Source organism: Planococcus citri, chromosome 5, assembly GCF_950023065.1.
Source record: "Planococcus citri chromosome 5, ihPlaCitr1.1, whole genome shotgun sequence".
NCBI lineage: Eukaryota > Metazoa > Arthropoda > Insecta > Hemiptera > Pseudococcidae > Planococcus > Planococcus citri.
The window spans coordinates 20,396,007-20,415,487 of NC_088681.1; the positions used below are offsets into that span (position 1 = coordinate 20,396,007).

A 19,481-nucleotide genomic window follows, 5' to 3' on the forward strand; every position below is an offset into this window, starting at 1 on the left:
AAAGATTAGAGAGAAAATGATATCGTAGATAATTTACTAAAACACATTCGTAGAAAACTCATTAATTTAAAAATGAGTGAAATCGGAGGAGGGATTTCATTTTTGGCTCAAATTGGTATGAAATACGTAAGTAAGATGTAAATCTTACAAAATAACATGGGGAGCAGATGAAACGAAGATTATATATTTTTTAAATACTTAGTTGAAATACATTATAGTTTTGGTATTTGATGAATACCTACATTTAAATATAAAAATAAATTATGTATATCCCGAATAAACTTTTTTCAAAAGCTTTCGAATCGTTGTCTTTATCAGAAAATTGACTCCATTTTCCGTTATTGTACTCACGATTGAATACAAAGTTTTGAATGTTAATAAACCTTTGTCAAACCCTGGACACATCCTCATAAGTAACTTCAATCACCTCTAGATCTGAGAACTATACTGCGGCTTTTATATTCCTCTGTTTTCGCACGTAGTAGACATTTTCACAAAAATCTGCAACAAATAATAGGTACTTGATAGATTGAAAAGTCAATTCATCGTCTATGATTACTACGTATAACACGTCTCCTATTTGAATTTTAAAAAAAGACAACACTCAACGACATTTTTAGCCCAGTCATATTTTAGGGAAAAGAGAAACGTAGGTATGCATTTCGTTTATCGGTGAATCATCTACATACCTAATTACCTACTTACATCGAATCAAATGAATCTGAATTTGACTTAGGGTTTTTTGGTTTACTCAAAAGTTCTTTTTTTTGTGGGTTTTGTGAAAGAAGCTGATGGTGTAAGATTGATTGAAGTATGGAGAAAATCTATTTGCATCGATTTCAAGGTACGAGTAGTAATTGAAAGGAGATTTAAAACAATTTGAGAAAAATTTCAAGGGTGCGAGTGGATTTTTCTTTTTGGAAATCTTAAATTTAAGAAATACGTCAAATTCGTTTTATGTACCGGTTTTTTTTCATGTTTGTTTGGTCTTTTCCCCATGTTCACATCTGTAGTTGTTTTGGTAAGTTTTTGCACAAATGCACACGTTACTTCTTTTGCGCAATAGTAACATAGTTTAACTTAGCTTCATCCATGTAAGCTATCCCATGCGTTCATCATGTCCGCAATTGTACACTTATTTGTTTTACATCTGGTTTGAAAACAGAACCTACTGGAATTGAAAAAAATTCAACGTATAGATAAACATCGTGTAAAATACAGTACGAAACAATTGAGGACAAAATTTTAAAAGCGTGAAGTTGAATTTTTTGGCAACTTTGAATTTAAAAAGTTCGCCTAATTAGTTTTGTGTACTTGTAGATACGTACTAGATACATTTTTCGTAAATAACGGGGTATTTTCCCAAGTTGGGTATGCTTTTGGGTAGCTGAGCTTCTGTCTGTGCTAGCTCTATTGGTATTTTTTTGTCTTTTCCTTTTCGAGAAGCGAAGTTTATTTCTTTAGTTGTTCGATTTTTTCTGCGACGTTTCGCTATTCAACCATACTTTGAAACTGTTCTGAAAACAAAACTCGAATTGAAAAATTTCAATCGGAGTAAGTATCGAGAAAAAAAACAACGAACTTACCTAACATATCACTCTTCAATTTGAATATTGGGGCGGCAAATCACTGTTGATATTTTTTCATTCCTGCAAGGATTTGTGGTTTTTTCATTATCGGACGAATATTAAATTCTACCTAAAAATGAAACTGCAATATCCATTATCATATGAGACTTAAGCTTTCAACTTTCAACTTATTTTTTTTCGATCATCGCATCTGCGTAATCTTGAAATTTGTAGGTAGATGTACAGGTTCTCCCCGCAATCAACACTGAAATTAGTGCTAATACCTGTTACGTAAAACTTGATCTAGTATTGTCTTACCTGTAGATGTTCTTTAGATTGTTGTGTTGTTCTGCATTGAAGAACCCAATATGTTCACATTTTTTTCGTTATAACCTCCGAAGAGGTTATGACCAACACCCATAGACAAATTTACATTCAACACTCTGTATAGAGAAAATTCTCGTATGATATCTGATAATTCGGATTTATCTGCAAATACTCGTAGATAAGATGAACATAGCCTATCTACAATCTTGTAAGTTGAAAAGCAACTTTCCGAATTGACCTTTATTCAAAACTTCGAGTCGAAAAAAAAAATCATTCAAAGTAACTACATACATAATAGGTATGTATCATAAAACCTGTACAAATTGGAATAAAAATCCCTCAAAGTTATCAAAAATTGAAACATTAGAAAATGTCACTCAGGACATCAGTTGACATTGTCAAGCAGTTCTAATCAGTTGGAAAATATGATTTATTGTGACCAAGTTTTATGAAATTTTGCAAACAGAAACTCAAATCACAACGAAAACAGTTTTTAGTCGTTTTTGAAGAATGGTTTTTGATGGGAATTTTTTTCAGTATTTTAGAAGTATTTTGAGCCTAAAAGTGGGTTATGATTTTTAGTGTTTTTAAAAAAGTGTCCTTTAACCTAAGTATAGCAAAATGGGTTAAAATTTCAGGGAAAATTGAAAACTTTCATCAGAACTTTTTTGAGCACATTTGAAGAATTTTAAACATGAAATTGGATCATGATTTTTTTTTGCAATTTTTGAAAAAGTGTCATGCGACGGTCAAAGTGGATTGGAATTTTGCGAGAAACTCAAGTATCTCAACGAAAACGTTTTTTGGACGTTTTAAAAGAATTTTAAGCTCAAAACATAATCATGATTTTTGGCAAGAACTTTTTTGAGCACTTTTAATAATTTCAGGTCAAAGATTGGGTCATAATTTTTGGAGTTTTTTAAAACTGGGTCAATGGGTCATGCAACTCATCGAAATGGATTGAAATTTTCATCATAAAATCAACAACTTCAATCAAAACTTTAAGAGCATTTTTGAGAAATTGCATCTCATTTGTCAAATAATTGAAAAGGCTTGATAATTCAACATAACCATCTAACTCTGGTTCAAATGTCAAGTGAAAGATATTATGGGGAAACCTTGGAAAAATGAGAGTACCAAAACACCTGATAGACCTGATGAAGAACCTGTACAAAAACAACAACGCACAGGTAAAGGTAAATGTAAAGGTAGAAGGGGAACTGACTGATCACTTCAAGACCTGAAATGGAGTGAGGCAGGGATATAATATTGAATCTGAGATACGCAGATGACACCACAATACTGTCTGAAAACATTGACGACATGAAGGAGATCATGGGCAAGATGCAAGATTGAACAAGTTAGCCTAGCAGGGGGTATGAAGGTGAACAAATCAAAGACCAAGATGATGATAATAGACAGGGTGAACAACAACCAACCTGAGCTGCAAGAGATATATGGAATGGAAGTGGTACAAAGCTTTGTATATTGGGTGCCATTTATCAGCACGACGAGAAAAAGGGATTTTGCACGACAGATGTGAATGCCTGAAAACCAGGTATTGAACGACAGAAAGTGTTGTCATCCATTGCACGACAGAAAAATTAAAAGTGCACGCCGGCATATGCCCGACGAATTAAATAAAATACACAGACTGATTTGCTATAGAAACGGAAAAATTGAGATCAAAACGACAAATTATGAAATTTAATGATAGTTGGTGATTCTCGCAATATACATATTAAAATAAAGACAAATTACTCGTGGGTTAAAATTAGGAAATTTAAAAATATTGTGAAATGTAATGTTCTATTAAGTAGGTAAATTAAACAAAAAGTGCCTTTTTAGCTTTGCTCGGCCTCCCTCTCTTCCTCTTCTGCCCAAGAGGCACATTTTTCACTTCAATCAGCACTGTCACTTTTTGAAGTTTTACTTCCATTCCTAATGTGTGCTTACATATCACATTTTTAGCGAAAAATGGGCAAGTACACTTTGATTTGCGATCGTCATCCTACACAGAAATGATCCACAAATTGAACATTTCCTTTTTTAGTTCATCAAATGATTTCCATGCCTCATATTTTCGCTTATACCTAGCAACTGCAGAGTTCGAAATAGGTTTCTTCGCTGATGAGGACGCCACAAAGAAAATTTGACAGTCTGAAGCGGTGGAATCCTTAATAACATGGGCATTTTTGACGTACCATTGGTAAGATTTAGTCCACATTGGAAGCGATATGGCCATCTAACTGGAAAAAGGAAGAGATAAATTGAAACAAACATTCGTCGGTCATTCCCTTTTTTGTGACGTGAATTTTTCATGTTTGTTGACCAAGGTTTGTCGTTCAATGTTGTCGTTCTAACAACCAAAACAGTCGTTAAGTCGCCTGTCGTTCAAAAACCATTATGTTGTCGTGGGGTTGTCCTGTCGTGCAATTCATTTTTTCTGTCGTTCAATTAACGTTTTCCCTTGTATATTTAGACTCCCTAATAACCAACAGTGGAGGTTCAGAAGATGAGATAAGAAGCAGTGTTTGGGAGCGGAACAGAACTGGAACAGAACCAGAACCGGAACCAAACCACCTGAAAATTTGGGTTTTTACTGGAACAGAACCAAAAACCGGAGCGAAAAAAAAGGTGTGCTTTGGACTGGAGCGGCATTGGAACAAATAAAATAAATCTGATGGAACGAAACCGCTAAAAACTGGAATAATACCATAAAAAGTCTGGAGCAAAATTTTTTGCTCAGTAATAATGTGTTCTGCTTGGCTCCACATGCAATTTTTCTGTATTTTTTGGTATTTTGAAAGTCTATTTCATTATTTTGACAAAAATGTGTCGTTATTTTGGTTTTTAACAGCGGATTTTGCTCTACTCAGTACTTTTACTGTCAAAATACAAAAAACACAGTCGGAGCGAAACCTCTGAGCGGAACAAAATTTTTTAGCGTTCCAGGAGTGGAGCAGAATCTGAACCGTTATTTTTTTTGTAAGCGAGCAGGACTGGAGCGAGGAACGAACTAATTTCAGAAGCTGGAGCCCGGAGCGTAAACTGGAACAAAAACAATTTTGCTCCCCAACACTGATAAGAAGATGTGCATCAATTGCAAAAACAGCTGTAGGAAAACTCTACCAAATGTGGAAAAGCCATGGAATCATCAAGAGAACAAAATTAAAGATTGTAAAAACGCTTGCTTGTATTCTCAATATTCCTATATGTGACCCCGCCTGACAAAATCGACCATTTCGACAAAATTTCAAAAAATGTTTTTTTTTCAAAAACCTGATCTTTCAACCCTTAAGAATCATTTTAAACGTCATTATTTTGGACACTTTTTTTTGTCGAAATGGTCGATTTTGTCAGGCGGGGTCACATATGCTTCAGGGATGTGGGCAGTGAAGAAAACAGATCAGAGCCAGATAGATGCATTTGAAATGTATTGTTATAGACAAATGCCTAGAATCTCATGGACCAAGAAAAGAACAAACCGGTCAATACCAGGCTTGTTGACCAGTTTTTAACCATTTACCGTAACCGCAAATTAACCAGTAAATTACCCAGGAAAAAAATTAACCGTAACTGAAAAAGTGAAAAACCTTTTTTTTTCAAATATCACTAACCATAACCATAACCGTAGCCGTTTTCTGAGATCAAAATGAACCATAACCATAACCTTGACCAAAAAATTTTTAGAAAAAAAAAACGGTTACAAAATTTTAAAAAATTGAAAAGTGCTTTTTTCATTTCTTTTTATCTGTGGTTTTTTTATGTGATTTGCAGTGATTTGAAATTAGAAAAAAACGTGAATAGAAAGTTCAAAAAATTTGAAACTATAGTTGCATCGGCATCGTACTCATTAGTCATTAAACTATTGAAGCTCGATCTTAAATGATATTTTAATAATAAGAGATGATAATGAATTGTTTCTTGAAAAAATTATCAAATTTTGAATTCAGATATTACCAGTTCTTCAATTTTTAAGCTTCAAAATTTCAAACTCATAGAGAATTTTTGGAAATTTTCAAATTTTTAACTGTAATTTCAACCATTAACCGAAATTTTAAGCTCAACTGGAAAAATTACCACCAAAAACTGTAACCTTAACCTTGACCATTAACCAAAAAAAATGATCATCAGTAACCGTACCATGAACCTTAACCGTAACTTGAAGAAATGAATAACCTTAACGATAACCTTTAACCCAAATTTTGAATTTCTTGTTAAATTTTTAACCGTAACCTTAACCAGAAATATATTTTTTTCGGTTAACAAGCCTGGTCAATACTGGAAGAGCTAGGTGTGAAGGATAGACCCAGAACCATTACAAAAAGGAGGATCCTGAGATATTTTGGACATATCTTAATTTTGAGCACAAAATTCTTTAAAACTGTTCAGAACATTTTTGATGGCAAATTTTTTGATTTTTTGTCCAAATTTTAACCGATTTTGATCGGTCACGTGACATGTTTTTCAAAAATACCAAAAATCATAACCCAATTTTGAGCTCAAAATTTTTTCCAAAAATGCTCAAAAAACACATTTGACGAGATATCAACTAATTTTAATTGGTCTCGTGACGCTTTTTCAAATCCTAAAAATCGTGTTCCAAAATGTGTAAATAAAAAATGTTGGGCTCAAGCCATCTTGGAAATTGGGCGTTTTGTAACTTCCCTCCTATCGTCCCCTATACCTCCCAAAAAATACTCCTTTTCTCAAATTTTAGACCCATATCTATAAAAATCCAACTGAATTTTTGGGGCCCCAAAAATCTCAATCAATTAATTACTTTTTGGTGGTTGGACTGTACCAAGACCATCGAGTATCATTTCGATTGCAGTACGAGTAATTTTCGTTGTATTTTTGAGTTCTGAAGAAACTAGATCACAAAAAATATCGACCCATCTAAGACCAAAAATATCAACTTTATCAATTCTACGCTCGAATTCGAACAAGAAAAAAAGCTTATCGCGTTTTCCTTTAGCTTCCGACACGCAACATATGCAATCACTTATTTCACTTTTGATTACACGAGAAGATTCAGTAGGTACCTACGACGTACACGTATTTCGTCGACAAAACGTCTCCTTCATTGGCAAAATTGATTTTGTAGAATTTTCCTCTGAAATTACGATGAGAGAAGAACACAAAACTCATGTACACATCTACAACATTTACGGAATTTATTCTCACTCTGATCCAAACACGAGCTTAACATTCCGATTCACATAGCTCGTAGAATTATGCATTCTGCTCGGAATCGTAATAATATTCGAGAAAGAAGAATTAGACCATTGGGAAGGGGGGGATGGAGGAGGTACAGAAATCGCTAATAATTCATATATGAAAAACAGTACAATACACGAGAACTATCGTACACGAGCACATACGCATTCGAGTCGAGGGAAAGAAAAAAAATCATCGTTCGAGTAAAATTCGCCAATTTCACTTACGAATCACGAAACATATAGGAAAAAATATTAAAGCACTTAATACTCTCGTACTTGTGTGAAAATTTAGGTTAGCAACCGTGGCACGTAAAATTTTCCAATATCGTGCAAAATTTCCGTACGTAGCTCGATGGTATGATGGGACGTCGTCGTCGCATCCGCAGGCGAATATTGGTGCGTTTTACTGAAAATGATTATCGTACGGTACGCCGCCCGCCTCAGCTTGCGGATTTAAAAGCTCTCTCGTCAGCTTCGGCATCAGAGAGAAAAAAGTTTCTTATACCACGTAGTGTATGGTATATCGAGTGTACCGCAAAAATACTCTCGTACGTATATTGTGTATAGCAATGATGAAAACGTTGTTGGCGGCGAAGGCGAAACTTTTTCATATACCGAACGACACCATAGTAGACTGTGGTGTGTCGATCTAATGGCTTCGTGTTGTGTACTATACGAGTATAAGACGACGCATTCCTGATAGTATAATCCTTATACTCTTATACGTGTGTAAAACTTTTGCACGCCAACAAAAAAAAACTGGAGAGAGAAAAAAAACACATAACCTGCAACTTGCGGTCGTAAATTCCATCTGCGAATCGGTGTACGAGTATATTTTTTGCAACGCGGTTATCGATACGCAAAGGCCAAAAAAAAACCCTCTCTGCCTACTTGGAAAACTTTCTCTGCTGGGAAATACGTACCACTAACGTCTCCCCTGCTGACGTCGCGAGCTAACATTTGCAGGTTTTATTAAAACCAACCCGGTAATATATTTTTTCGCCAACGAATGATGGTCGCGAATTAAAACAGCATCAAGGTTTTTGCCAATGGAGGCGAATATTGTAATGATGGCAGGCAGTGAAAAGCCTACGGTGTGTACTCGTACTCGTATATTATTTATACGCTAACCGAATGCATAAAATAATTGCGAACTGTTATGATTTACAGTGCCGTATGTATACGTAGGTGTACGTATTCCTACATATATGTAAAAAGTATCGCTGAATTTTCATTTTATTTTTCCACCAGGCTGGATTCTTCGGCGTGGATTTTATATTCTATAGTATTAAACAGCTAGTAGGGTTCAGCCGACCGTACTCACTCGCTGTGGTATTTATGACTGTGTTATTAATAATCGAAATCGAATATGGTAAATACGATTATATTCGTAGGTGGAAATTGCAAGGCGAATATGGCCCTAATTTTTATTATACGGATGATGGTTGCGGGATGTGCATTTTTTGCATTGATATTTTTTTGTACAACTCGAGAGTAACTTTTGTATATATTACGAAGCGGAACTGAAGTTATTTCTCGTTGATTTATGCGTTCTCGCGTTACCCTTTCCTATAGTTGTGGTTTGGTGTGGAAGGGGATGGGGAAAAAATTCCGCAGATTTGGCGAATGGGATATGAAATCATGCAATTGGTGGATTCAAAAAATACTATGGAAGATTTTGATCAAATTTAGAGGAAATCATCATTTTGAGTTGAAATTAACTCGAGAAAAAAATTAGCTTAGGAGGTGCTCCTGGAGCGGAAATGTGGGTTCTCGGAGAGAGAACATTGTCAAATAATAAACGTGGTTTTTTCACTAGAGCCCTGCCTCCAAACCTGTCTTGAGAAAAATGAACCAGTTCGAAGAAGAGGTCAGTACTTGAAATTCAGCATCAGTCTGGGTCATTTCCATCAAAATCCAAGATCACTTTTAAGGTTCTACTGAAAAGTTCAAACTTTGCAAATTGTTTATAATTAAGTTTAGGGTGAATTAAAAAAAAAAATCATGATCTAATTTTATGCTCAAGATCCTTCAAAGGTGCTCAAAAAAATTCTGATGAAAATTGTTGATTTTCCCTGAAATTGTAGGTAATCCATTTTGGTAGGTTGAATGAAACTTTTTTTAATCCAGTCTGATGAAATACGAACACCTTTTTGAAATAAAATAAACAAATGTTTTAACATATTTACGACAAATAAAATAAAGAAAACCGCATAATGCGAACAAATATGAAAAAAGAATAATTAATTACAAATTAGGATAATGGAGATTCGAGTACAAAATTTACAAAGTCATCGGTGCTTTTAAATTGACTTCGCAAATACAATGTATCTCGATAGTTTGATGAATTACCAGTATTTACTACAAAATGAGTAATTACCGATAATACTTACTTAATGTGAATTTTAAATTTATTTCAACACTTTCCCTAATTGGAGAATTATTGATAAAATGCTCTTTGGTTCAAACATGATGAACTTAGATCATGTTTTCTCAAATTCGGTCAATGTTAAAGATGCTTTGCTAGCGGCAATTAGCTCGGATTCTCTACTCGAGTCAGCTACCAACTGCAGTCATTCATTGGAGCATATTCAGTAGGTAAACCAGTTGTCGAGTGAAACGTAATCAGACATCCGGCAAAATCAGCATTGCTGGAACATTTCAGATGACTATCTATCATACCAAACAAGTAACAAATCATGCGTTTTAGACAGCCGATGTCTTCAATGATTAGATTTTCCAGAGATCTCAATGTCCAGGTGTGTGTCTCTGGCAATATAACCCAGTTGGGTGAAAATCTGCCCTTCTGCCAATTAATATGCGGTAAAGAGCAGTTTAATTGGCGTTTTATACTCCAAGGCGACTTTGAACTGCTGCCATGCAGCAGATTTTACAGTTTTCAAAATCGCGCTTCAATTCACTGGTGTAATTTGTAGTGGCTTTTTAGGTTGTTACATTTTCTGCACAGCAGAATAAAATTTTGCGAAAAATTCAAAAATTCCAACAAAAGTATTTTTGAAGAATTTTGAGCTCAAAATTTTATGGAAACGATTTTTGGACTTTTTGAGTAAGTGTCATGTAATCTATCAAAGTGGGTTGGACGAAAATGTTTTTCGAACGTTTTTGAAGAATTTTGAGCCCAAATAGGTCACGATTTTAGGCGATTTTAACCCTACCTTATTTATGTCCTGATCTTTTCATTTCAATCGATTTTGACACGTACATTTTTGAAATCTCAAATTCCACTTTTTTACAGTTTTTACTATTTATTAAGGCTTTTAGCTTAAAATATCATCTATGTAATATAATACAAATTGCCTCAATTTTTTAGAATTTCAGTATGATATGATTCCCATAAATTAGAGGATTTGATTACTATTATTTGAATCGGTCAGTGCAGAAAGGTAACAAGTCACATTTTTGAAAAAAAATTTTTTTGCGGAAATGGGGGTTTCAAAGTATGGCGGATCGACTGGTGATGTCAGATTTCCGCAAAACTGCCGGGAAAGTGGTATTTGGGCGCAGAAAAAGGGCGGATCCGCATTTATGACTTTTTTGTAAAATTTTTTAAATTCCTTGAAAAATAACTAACATTTTTGAGAAGACCATTTTTTGAAATTTAAGTTAATCTCTGAACTGAAAAAGGATGAAAAAATTAACAACTTCGACAAAAAGTCTTAGAACTCAAGGGGTTTTTGGTCAATTTAAACGGGATAGCAGTCTAAATGATGTACTTAGATGTAGAATCAAGCCCCATTCGTGCCCGAGAAATTTCGAAAGAAATTTTGTCAATTCAGTGCAGAAAGGGTCTAAGTCCCATTTGTTTAGGCAGCAACAGCACTGGCGCACGTGAATATTTTTTTTTGGAAACTGCGCTAAAAGTTGTGTCTTGGGGTCCTCTTTCAATGACCTTAAGCATGTTTACTGAAATTTTTTGATTTTTGAATGAATCAGTTTTTTGTTATTCCTGAAAAACGCAAAAATGGACTTATGCCCTTTCTGCACTGACCGATTCATTTATGGAATTCTTCAGCGAAAAAATTAACTCCACTTTCATCATTTTTCCTGCTGAGCGTCAAAAAAGTTATGCTTGGCAAGATTTTCATTTAAACTCTGTATCGAAAATGCAGTGAACTCTAAAAGTTCTGTAACAATTTTCCATAATCTTATGGTTTAATTTCAAGTACTTACATTACGTACTGTGTAAAAGTTCGAGTGCAGCTTGAATTTAGTTATATATGTTTGGGAAAGTTCACATACGTGAGAAATTATAGGTAGGTACATGGTACATTACATGTTCGAGTACCTATGTGAAGTCTTTTGAGAAGATGCTTCCATTTTTCATTATAAGTATTTAGAATATATGTAGGATGGTACCACGAAGTAGGCTTTAATTTCTAAAATACATAAATACATTATGAATATTAGATTTTACGATATTCAACCTCCAAAACTGATTTATCAGGATTATTTAGATTTTGTGAAAGTTGGAAATACATAACCTATGATTATCAAAAGCACCCCCTTCCTGCTTACCCTCATTGCTTCCGACTTGATCCATATATTTTTTAATTTTTTAATGAAAGTACATACAGTAAACATCCTTAAAAAGAAGGTACCTAGCGATAAAATAATGATTCTCAGTTTAGCATTATTTATCGTAATCTGAATCGTTATTGATGATGTAATAAGATAGAAAGAAAAGAGATTAATTTTTTGATCTTGTGGTATCCGCAGACGTGGCAAAGCCTGAAAATTTTAATCTCGTTTTGAATCACATAATCTATCAAGTTGGAGAATAACTCGATGATTTTCAATTCATGAATCTTGAAAAGGATGGAAATTTAAGAGTACCCACCGGAATTGACCCAGTTTTTTAAATTCGAAAATTGATGCCATCAAATTTGAGAGATGAGAATTAGATATCCATAGCTTGCATTATTTGTTTTAAATTTTGAAAGCATGGTTCATCTTTGCATTTTATGAGAGGAAGAGGGAGAAAAAATGTATTGAAAATTTCAGTGGAAAAAATTAGGTACAATTTAAATAGGTACTTGATAACTTACTTACCTACTTTTTGCTGATTTGAACCAGTTCATGAATTTTCATCCACTAATCGATCTGTCTCATTCTCGAACTATTAAAAACCTAATATTTGTTAGTGAGATTTTATTGAACCCTTACCTTTCTCTCCTGTCTATTTTTTACATGTCCTCGTGTCTTGTACATGAACCTAAATCTCATACTTTTTATTACCATCAAGTAATAAGAGTATGGTTTGGTACCTTATCTTATTATATTTTGCAGTTCACTCGACCGAAGTTTTTTAAAAAATTAGTGTCGAATATCAAATTCGACCCTCGAACTAGCAGCTTTCATCTTTTCATCGCGAAGAAATATTCTCTTCTACAGTCAACTTTGTCGCGAATACCGAAAGTATAACGAGGTAAAAAATTCCACGTAGAAAGATTCCTTGATAAATACCCCAGTTTTTTTTCAAGTTTTTTATTCGTTTGAAATATTTCAATGTTGAAGATGAAAGCGATTTTTTGTTGCGCGTGTAAACAATACTTATATCGATGACGTGCTGAAATCTTCGCTGAAGTAGAGTGAGTTTTGAACTTTTGAACGACTTACCAATCCATCTACCATTTACCTACCAGCTATACCTATCAACTTTCCTACTCAAACTCTATACCTACTTGGTTCTAAAGGTGTTTTCATCTCCCTCTCAGCTGATGTGAATTGAAGTTTGAATGTGGTGTAATTATGCATTTTATTATTTTGTTCGAGTAGGTAACTGAGAAATAATGCCTTCGTTGAGTTTTAATCGTGACTTAGTTTTTATCAGTGGATCATGCGTATGTAGATAAACTATTCTGTAAACGTTGACCTAATTTTGATCAATGGCAGGAAGAGTAGGGAATGAATCTGAGATTTTTTCATCTTTCTAGTTACCTACCTATCCGAATAATTTGTAGTTTGAACGTCTTTTCTGTTTGAAACCACAGGTGAAAAAATTCAATTATAGGTCAAGATATTTTTTACACTCTTTTTGAAAATGTTGGTAATTTTAAAAAAGTCCCTTTGAAACAAGTGGTTCTTTTTTTAAATCAACTGGACCTTTTTTTAAATAAATTCTTCAAGAGGAGAAATTATTACTCAAATCGCTCCCCCTCCCCTACCATTATTTGGTCACAAAACTCCCGTAAGTTTTGTTTTCGTTCAAATTTGGTCATATGTTCCCGGTTTTTGTAAGGATAGTTTCATACATTCAGAATTGACTTTTGTTTTGTGTGTTTTCGAAAGTTCGAATTTCGCTGTACCTAGTTTTTTTTTTGGGGGGGGGGGGGAGATTTAGCGTCCCAACCAATGAGATATTTTTCGATCTGTTGGAGAAAGATCGAAAACCCAACTTGAAAAATTTAAGGGGCTGACTTTCAATTTTTGATTTCAGTAAAGTTATAAAAAATTAAACATTCTCCATGAAAAAATTAAAATTATTTCAAATTGGGATCGAAAATTGAAATTTAGTTCATGGTTCATGTTTGACCTCCTGAATCGATTGGTGGAGGTTTCAAGTCGTTTTGAAGCCTCCTGCAGATTTTGAAATTCCACAATTGGCCAAAAATGTCATGATAAAACATGAATTTTTAATCAGATGAATGAATTATGGAAAAGACTGGATGATCCACAAATCCACTGGAGACTCCAGAACCACTTAAAACCACCACCAATCAATTTGGCTGTTCCAAAATAGGGAGGGAACTAAATTTTAGCTTTCTATCTCTGTTAGAACAGATTTTAATTTTTGGGGGAAATGAATCAATAAAATTTAAATCAGAAATTGGCCAAAAATCAAAAAATTCCATTCATTTTTTAAAATTTTGCATTTTGATGTATTTTTGAACGCTCATGTATTTTTTCTTCTGTCTGGTCCAAAGAACATCTTTTTTTCAGGTTTGGGTGCTTTGGAGAAGGGGGGGGGGTGAAGGAAAGACTGGAGTAGTGCCTGCTAAAAATTTAAAAAAATCAAGATTTCGAGTCTTATTTTTTTTTACATTCAAATGTTGACCAAAATTCAAAAAAATAAAGTTTTGAAAAAAGTTAAAATGTTGGGTAAAAATCATGCAACATTTAAAAACACTTACCACCAGAATTTTTTTATTGATCAAAGCAGAAAACAATCCAATTACAAATACGTAAAAGTATTAAGTTCAATTTTGTGCTCTTGAACTTCTTGGAGTTCACAAAAAAATGACAAAGTGCAAAATTCCATCGGTCTCAGTTGCCAAATGTCTGGAAGAGAAATTGAATTCGGATATTGACCTCATAATCAACACTGATGGTTATGTTCAAGTCACTACCGATGGAGCATGCTTGAAAAATGGTGATGCGAATGCAATTGCAGGAATATAGGGATATGTTTTGCGCCAGACTCAATTTTAAATATTTCAGAGAGCGCATAACAAACTCAGAATACTTACCCAATCTCGAATAACCTTGCTGAGTTGATTGCAATACATACAGCTCTACAGATTCTTAAGTAGAATTATATCAAGAAAGTAAAATTCTTGAGTGATTTGAATTATGCTATCATAGCGCTAAACAAGACTTGTTTGTTTTGGCAGTTGAATAATTGGAGGAAGTCTCGAAATAAACCTGTGCATCATGAGCATTTGTTTAAAGAAATTCTTCAATTACGTAAAGAATTCGATAATGTTGAATTCATTCATGTTTTTGCAAGAAAGCACAAATTTACAAACAGTATTGCAATATCGACGAGCTGTTTTTTTTGTACGTCTTTCCAGCATCACGCTGAGAAAATAAAATTCCCGCAGTAAAATTTGAACACAATGAAACACATAATTAAAACATTATATTTAAGATAGAAAATGCTAACAAATTGGTTTCATAGTACATTTTGGGCGGGTAAGTGAGTGAGGGAGAAAGGAAGAGGGCTCGTATTTTTGAACCTTATATCGCGTAAACGCTCGTAGTGTACATTATGAGATGGTTTGAGATGACTGCTAGGATGATGAAGAGGGGTACAAGTAGGAAGAGGAGGAGGAGGAAGAGAAAGTGTAAGAGGAGTATACAATGGTCAATCCATTACCGACGGTTCTTCGGCTCGGAAATACGTATCGTTCATCGAGTATAGTCTATCGATAGGATTCATCATGGCGTTAGATATGGTGGACATACCATGTAGACGACCCGGCATCAGAATATTACTCGACATTTCCAATGGTCTAGATACAACGTTATTCGGTATCATGTGCAGTAGATTAATATCTTTATCGTCTGGTTTCATGTAACCTGCAATTCGAAGAAAAATATTACACGAGATAATGACGTTTAAATGATTCTACATGGGTGGGTATCATTTAGGCATATGAGATTTGCACGATTGTGATGGTTTTCTGGGAGAATTTCCATAATGTGTTTGAAAAATGATGAGGTGAGGGAGACAGGGAGGTATTCGAAGGTGATGTTTATTGTAATATTCAAAAAAACGATGTTGAGAAGGTTGCTATAGAAAAAGAGGCGAAGTTAATTTAAATGCGCGAGTTTGTGCAGAACGCGTACGGTGTATCAGGCACTCACATATTACACTCGTATTATGCATATAGACGCATTTTCGTATAATACTTGGAATATCGTCGGTTAAAAATAATGTAGCACGTTGCTGCCGTATACATATACTTAATAATAAGCTTATTTTAAGCATTATTATTATTCGTTGACGCGAGAAACATATACGAATTTATACGATGCAATGAAGTTGGGCTAAAATATACTTACATAAAAACGTACGTACCTACGTACGTATTATGCAAAAGAAAAAAAAAGCATCTAAGCTGTAATAAAAAGCAGAAAGCCGGAGTGAAAAAGAGCTACAGTGGGAGAGAGAGAGTGAGAGTCAAGAAAGATGAAATTTTTTAAATAGGGGAAAAGTATTAACCCTCTGATAAAAGTTTAACGTTGAATTTTTCTCTGTTACATAATTCTTTTTCTACTTTTCATTGTGGAGTTAAGTTTAGAAGACGAGGACGACGACGTGAGGGTGAGTAGAGAAGAGAGTTCTTTCGCCTTCTCTTTTTTCTTATATCTTTTATAGTAGAACGTAATAAAAGTTAGACCTTAAGCGACATTAAGCCGGAATGGCGCCCACTATTTGCGCTAAAGATAGCTTCATTCCGCCAAATCCCTTTCTATTTATTATACTCCCTTCTCCTCGCCAAAGCGTACACCAACCCAATGGCGTCGAGTAAACTTTAAAAACGACGAAAAGAACGCCAACGAATCGGCGATAGGATACTTTGATCCTGCGGAAAAACTCCTGACAGCAATAAAGTCGCAGCGTATACCATGGTCTCTCTGTACAAAACAGGGGTTCGGGTCGTATGGTTTTTCTCGTCTGTGTTTTACTTCTTGACTGGCTTTTTTTTTTTTTTTGGTGATTCGTCGTTTATGTGTAGTATCGAGTATACCTACGTACAAATAAGATGTGGTTATGAGAGATGATAATGGCTCGAAGGGTAAACCTGTGAGCACAAATCGACTTCGACGTGTACAGTTTGTGTTAATGAATCGCAATCGTTTGAGAACACGTGTTAGTAGTGTACGTTGCCTTGTTTGTAATACTTGCTGAAGCTGATGGTTAATTGGGTTTTTTGGGGAAGCAGGGTGAAAGGAGTGAGAAAATGGAAGGTTTTATGTGTTTATTAGAAAAGAAGTCAATTCAAGAGAATGAGAGAAGCGGTGGTGTTGAGATCAGGTGCTGGAATGCGAGTATTTTTCTATTTTTGAAGAATCTGAGAAAATTGGGAGAGGGGGTGCATTTTTCCATAAAATGTTCCAATCAGCTTATTTTGTACAAAAAATAAGATTCCAATTTTTAGCCCATCCGGGGAATTGGGCTCAATGTTCTAAAGTAAGGAGTGGTGGCAGAACTGATGAGAATTCAGTGCATCACTTCTACTTTCATATTAATTGAATTCTTTTAAAAAGATCATCACTGAGATGGGAGGAAACTACACATTTCAGATTACAGCACGTACTGGTGTACAATTGGAGGGAAGAGGGGGGGGATGACAATTCCCAGAAACGATCTTTCCAAGTGAAAAGTTTACAAGCTTCATCGGTTCTTGAATCGAAGTTCTCGGCATTCATCTCGAGGGTTATTTGTAATAGTTCTCTCTCTTATTTTACTGATTACCCCCCCCTCCCTCTCAAGAATATGATAATCAATCATTTTGAATAATTTTCTTGCTGGAAAATTGTTCGAAAAAAGGGAAAACTCCTCTCAAAGGTTCATTGGCAAAAAAAATTGTTGATGGATTTCAAAATTTCTGAGGTATTTTCACCCAATTTCATTTACGATTACGAACATTAATTCATGGATACAAAAATGAAATCAATCACGATTTTTTCATTGATATGGTGATTTTTCTCGTTTGTGTGTAATTTTTCAGTCTTCTAGATTAAAAAAAATTATTGATCCCTGCATAAAATTTTTTGACCAGATGCCTCACTTCTCCAACTTGGAAGATCAATTATTATTCCAGTATTGAAGAGAACTGGTCCATGCCCTTCCATTCCATCTGGCTAAAGTAATATAGAATTCATCTGGCCTTAGATTTCATGAAGTCTCAAGTCCCCCCCCCCCTCAATCGATCTCATCAACGCTAGAAGCCCTAGAATGCTGACGGAGCTTCAGAAAATCCCCCCTTTCTCCCAAATAACAAAGAGGCTCTGTTGGGGATCTTGTGGTTCGCGATATTATTTATTCCTCGTTCACAATTTTACCATGAGAGGGTCTTTTTATTTTTTATTCCTCGTTGAGCAGTTAAACCAAAAAAATTGCAAAATTATTCTGGGAAAAACTTTTAGTTTGATTGTCTTGTTATGGATAAAATTGTTTTGGCTTCTGATGACCTCAAAAAATTATTGACTTCACAAATTAAAAATTTTGTGCTTCTAGAATTTTTTTCTCGGGATTTATCTCAGGGGCCCTCTATCGTTCCTTAGATTGATTCATTTTAATGGAGAAGTTCTGATTTTTTTGGAGACTGAAAGTTTTAAACAATAAAATATCCCATCTGGATTCTATTGAAATTTTTTTTCTAATTTACGCATTTCAAAAAAAAAATTGAAAAATTGAAATCTTATAATAAACATGAGACAAAAAAATAAACCTAAAAAATCTCATTTTTTCAAACATTTTTCAACTTTTTTAGCATTCTTTTTTTCAAACTATAATTTTTGTAATTTATAAAATTTTTTCCATCTAAAACCTAAAAACAGGGCTAGTGTTTTCAAAATTTCTTTTAAATTTATGCATTCCAAAAAAAATTGCAAAAGATTTAAACCTTACAATAAACATGAGAAAAATACTTATTTAAAAAAAAAACAAAAAAATCAAATTTTTTCAGACTATTATTTTTGTAGTTTATAAAATTTTTTTCCCATCTAAAAACAGGGTCTGAAAGTCCTACTGTATTCGACAAAACTCTGCTCATAATCGGGAGGGGGGGGGTGCTGAATAAATTCTGCAAATGGCCAAAGCTGTTGAGAGTCGAGGGGGTATACCAATTTTTCCGATTGATATAATATTTATAGAACTTAACTTTTTGGATTTTTTGGGGACCTCAAAATGTGGCATTTTTCATTTTATAACGAGAAATGAATTGGTCTGAGAGAAGTGGGGACGAAAATTTTTGAAAATTTGTACTTTCGAGAGACATAAAAATGATGTTTTATTATGCGAAGAGTTTATTTTTTTTTGCTTTTAAAATCTTGGAATTTGAATGATTTTTTTTCAAGAAAGTAAATTTTGAAAAAGAAAAGAGAACAGGCCTGAGTGAAATGAGGGCAAAAGATTTCAAAAATGTGTAATTTGAGAGTCATTACAGTGTTGGTAAAAAAAGTTTTTTTTTTAATGTTTTGAAATGTAATTTTGATTTGAAGGCTTGAAAAATGTATACCAATATTTTTTGTAAGTTTAATTTAAACAAACAAAAAAAACAGACGAGGAATCTAAAAATACAATTCACTGAATTTTGAAAAATTCGTGTTTTTTTCAACAAAAAAAAAAGATTTTTTATTTAGAAAATCGAAGTTGAAAAAAATGTGTTTAAAACAAAAAAAAAAAATTTCAAACACATTTGTGGTTTTTTTCGACATTTAAAACAGTGTTTTGAATGCTTTAAACGGCTGACAAAACGATATTTTTTATGTAAGTAAGAAGTTTATTTTTTTTTTGTTCTCTTGAATTTCAATTTTGAAAATGAAAAAGCTTTCGAAAATTTGTGTTTTGAGAAGTAAAAACAACAATGTTTTTCTTTCATCACATGAT

General features: G+C 34.0%; 1 protein-coding gene and 2 long non-coding RNA genes across 6 annotated transcripts in view; 1 reads left to right on the forward strand and 2 right to left on the reverse strand.

The window, feature by feature from the left end:
• The window catches only part of LOC135849119 (uncharacterized), a 225,771-nt gene that overhangs the window by 58,680 nt on the left and 147,610 nt on the right, over positions 1 to 19,481 (forward strand). The gene's annotated exons all lie outside the window — the stretch shown is intronic.
• LOC135848602 (uncharacterized) lies at positions 171 to 2,018 on the reverse strand. 3 transcript variants are annotated; one of them, XR_010559392.1, is made up of 5 exons: positions 1,887 to 2,018; positions 1,587 to 1,710; positions 1,329 to 1,517; positions 964 to 1,171; positions 171 to 501 (listed from the first exon to the last, which is right to left on the reverse strand). It is a non-coding gene; the product is annotated as an uncharacterized LOC135848602 (long non-coding RNA). The 3 variants fall into 3 exon arrangements; XR_010559393.1 differs by having other exon boundaries at positions 1,587 to 1,649; positions 1,887 to 2,014; XR_010559394.1 differs by having other exon boundaries at positions 1,587 to 1,698; positions 1,887 to 2,013.
• LOC135849116 (LIM homeobox transcription factor 1-beta) overlaps positions 14,980 to 19,481 on the reverse strand; it is a 69,187-nt gene continuing 64,685 nt past the window's right edge. For both annotated transcript variants that reach the window (XM_065369372.1, XM_065369371.1), the window contains exon 7: positions 14,980 to 15,439. In XM_065369372.1, the coding sequence (XP_065225444.1) occupies positions 15,225 to 15,439 (215 nt within the window). In that variant the 3' untranslated portion in view covers positions 14,980 to 15,224. The remainder of the gene's footprint in view (positions 15,440 to 19,481) is intronic.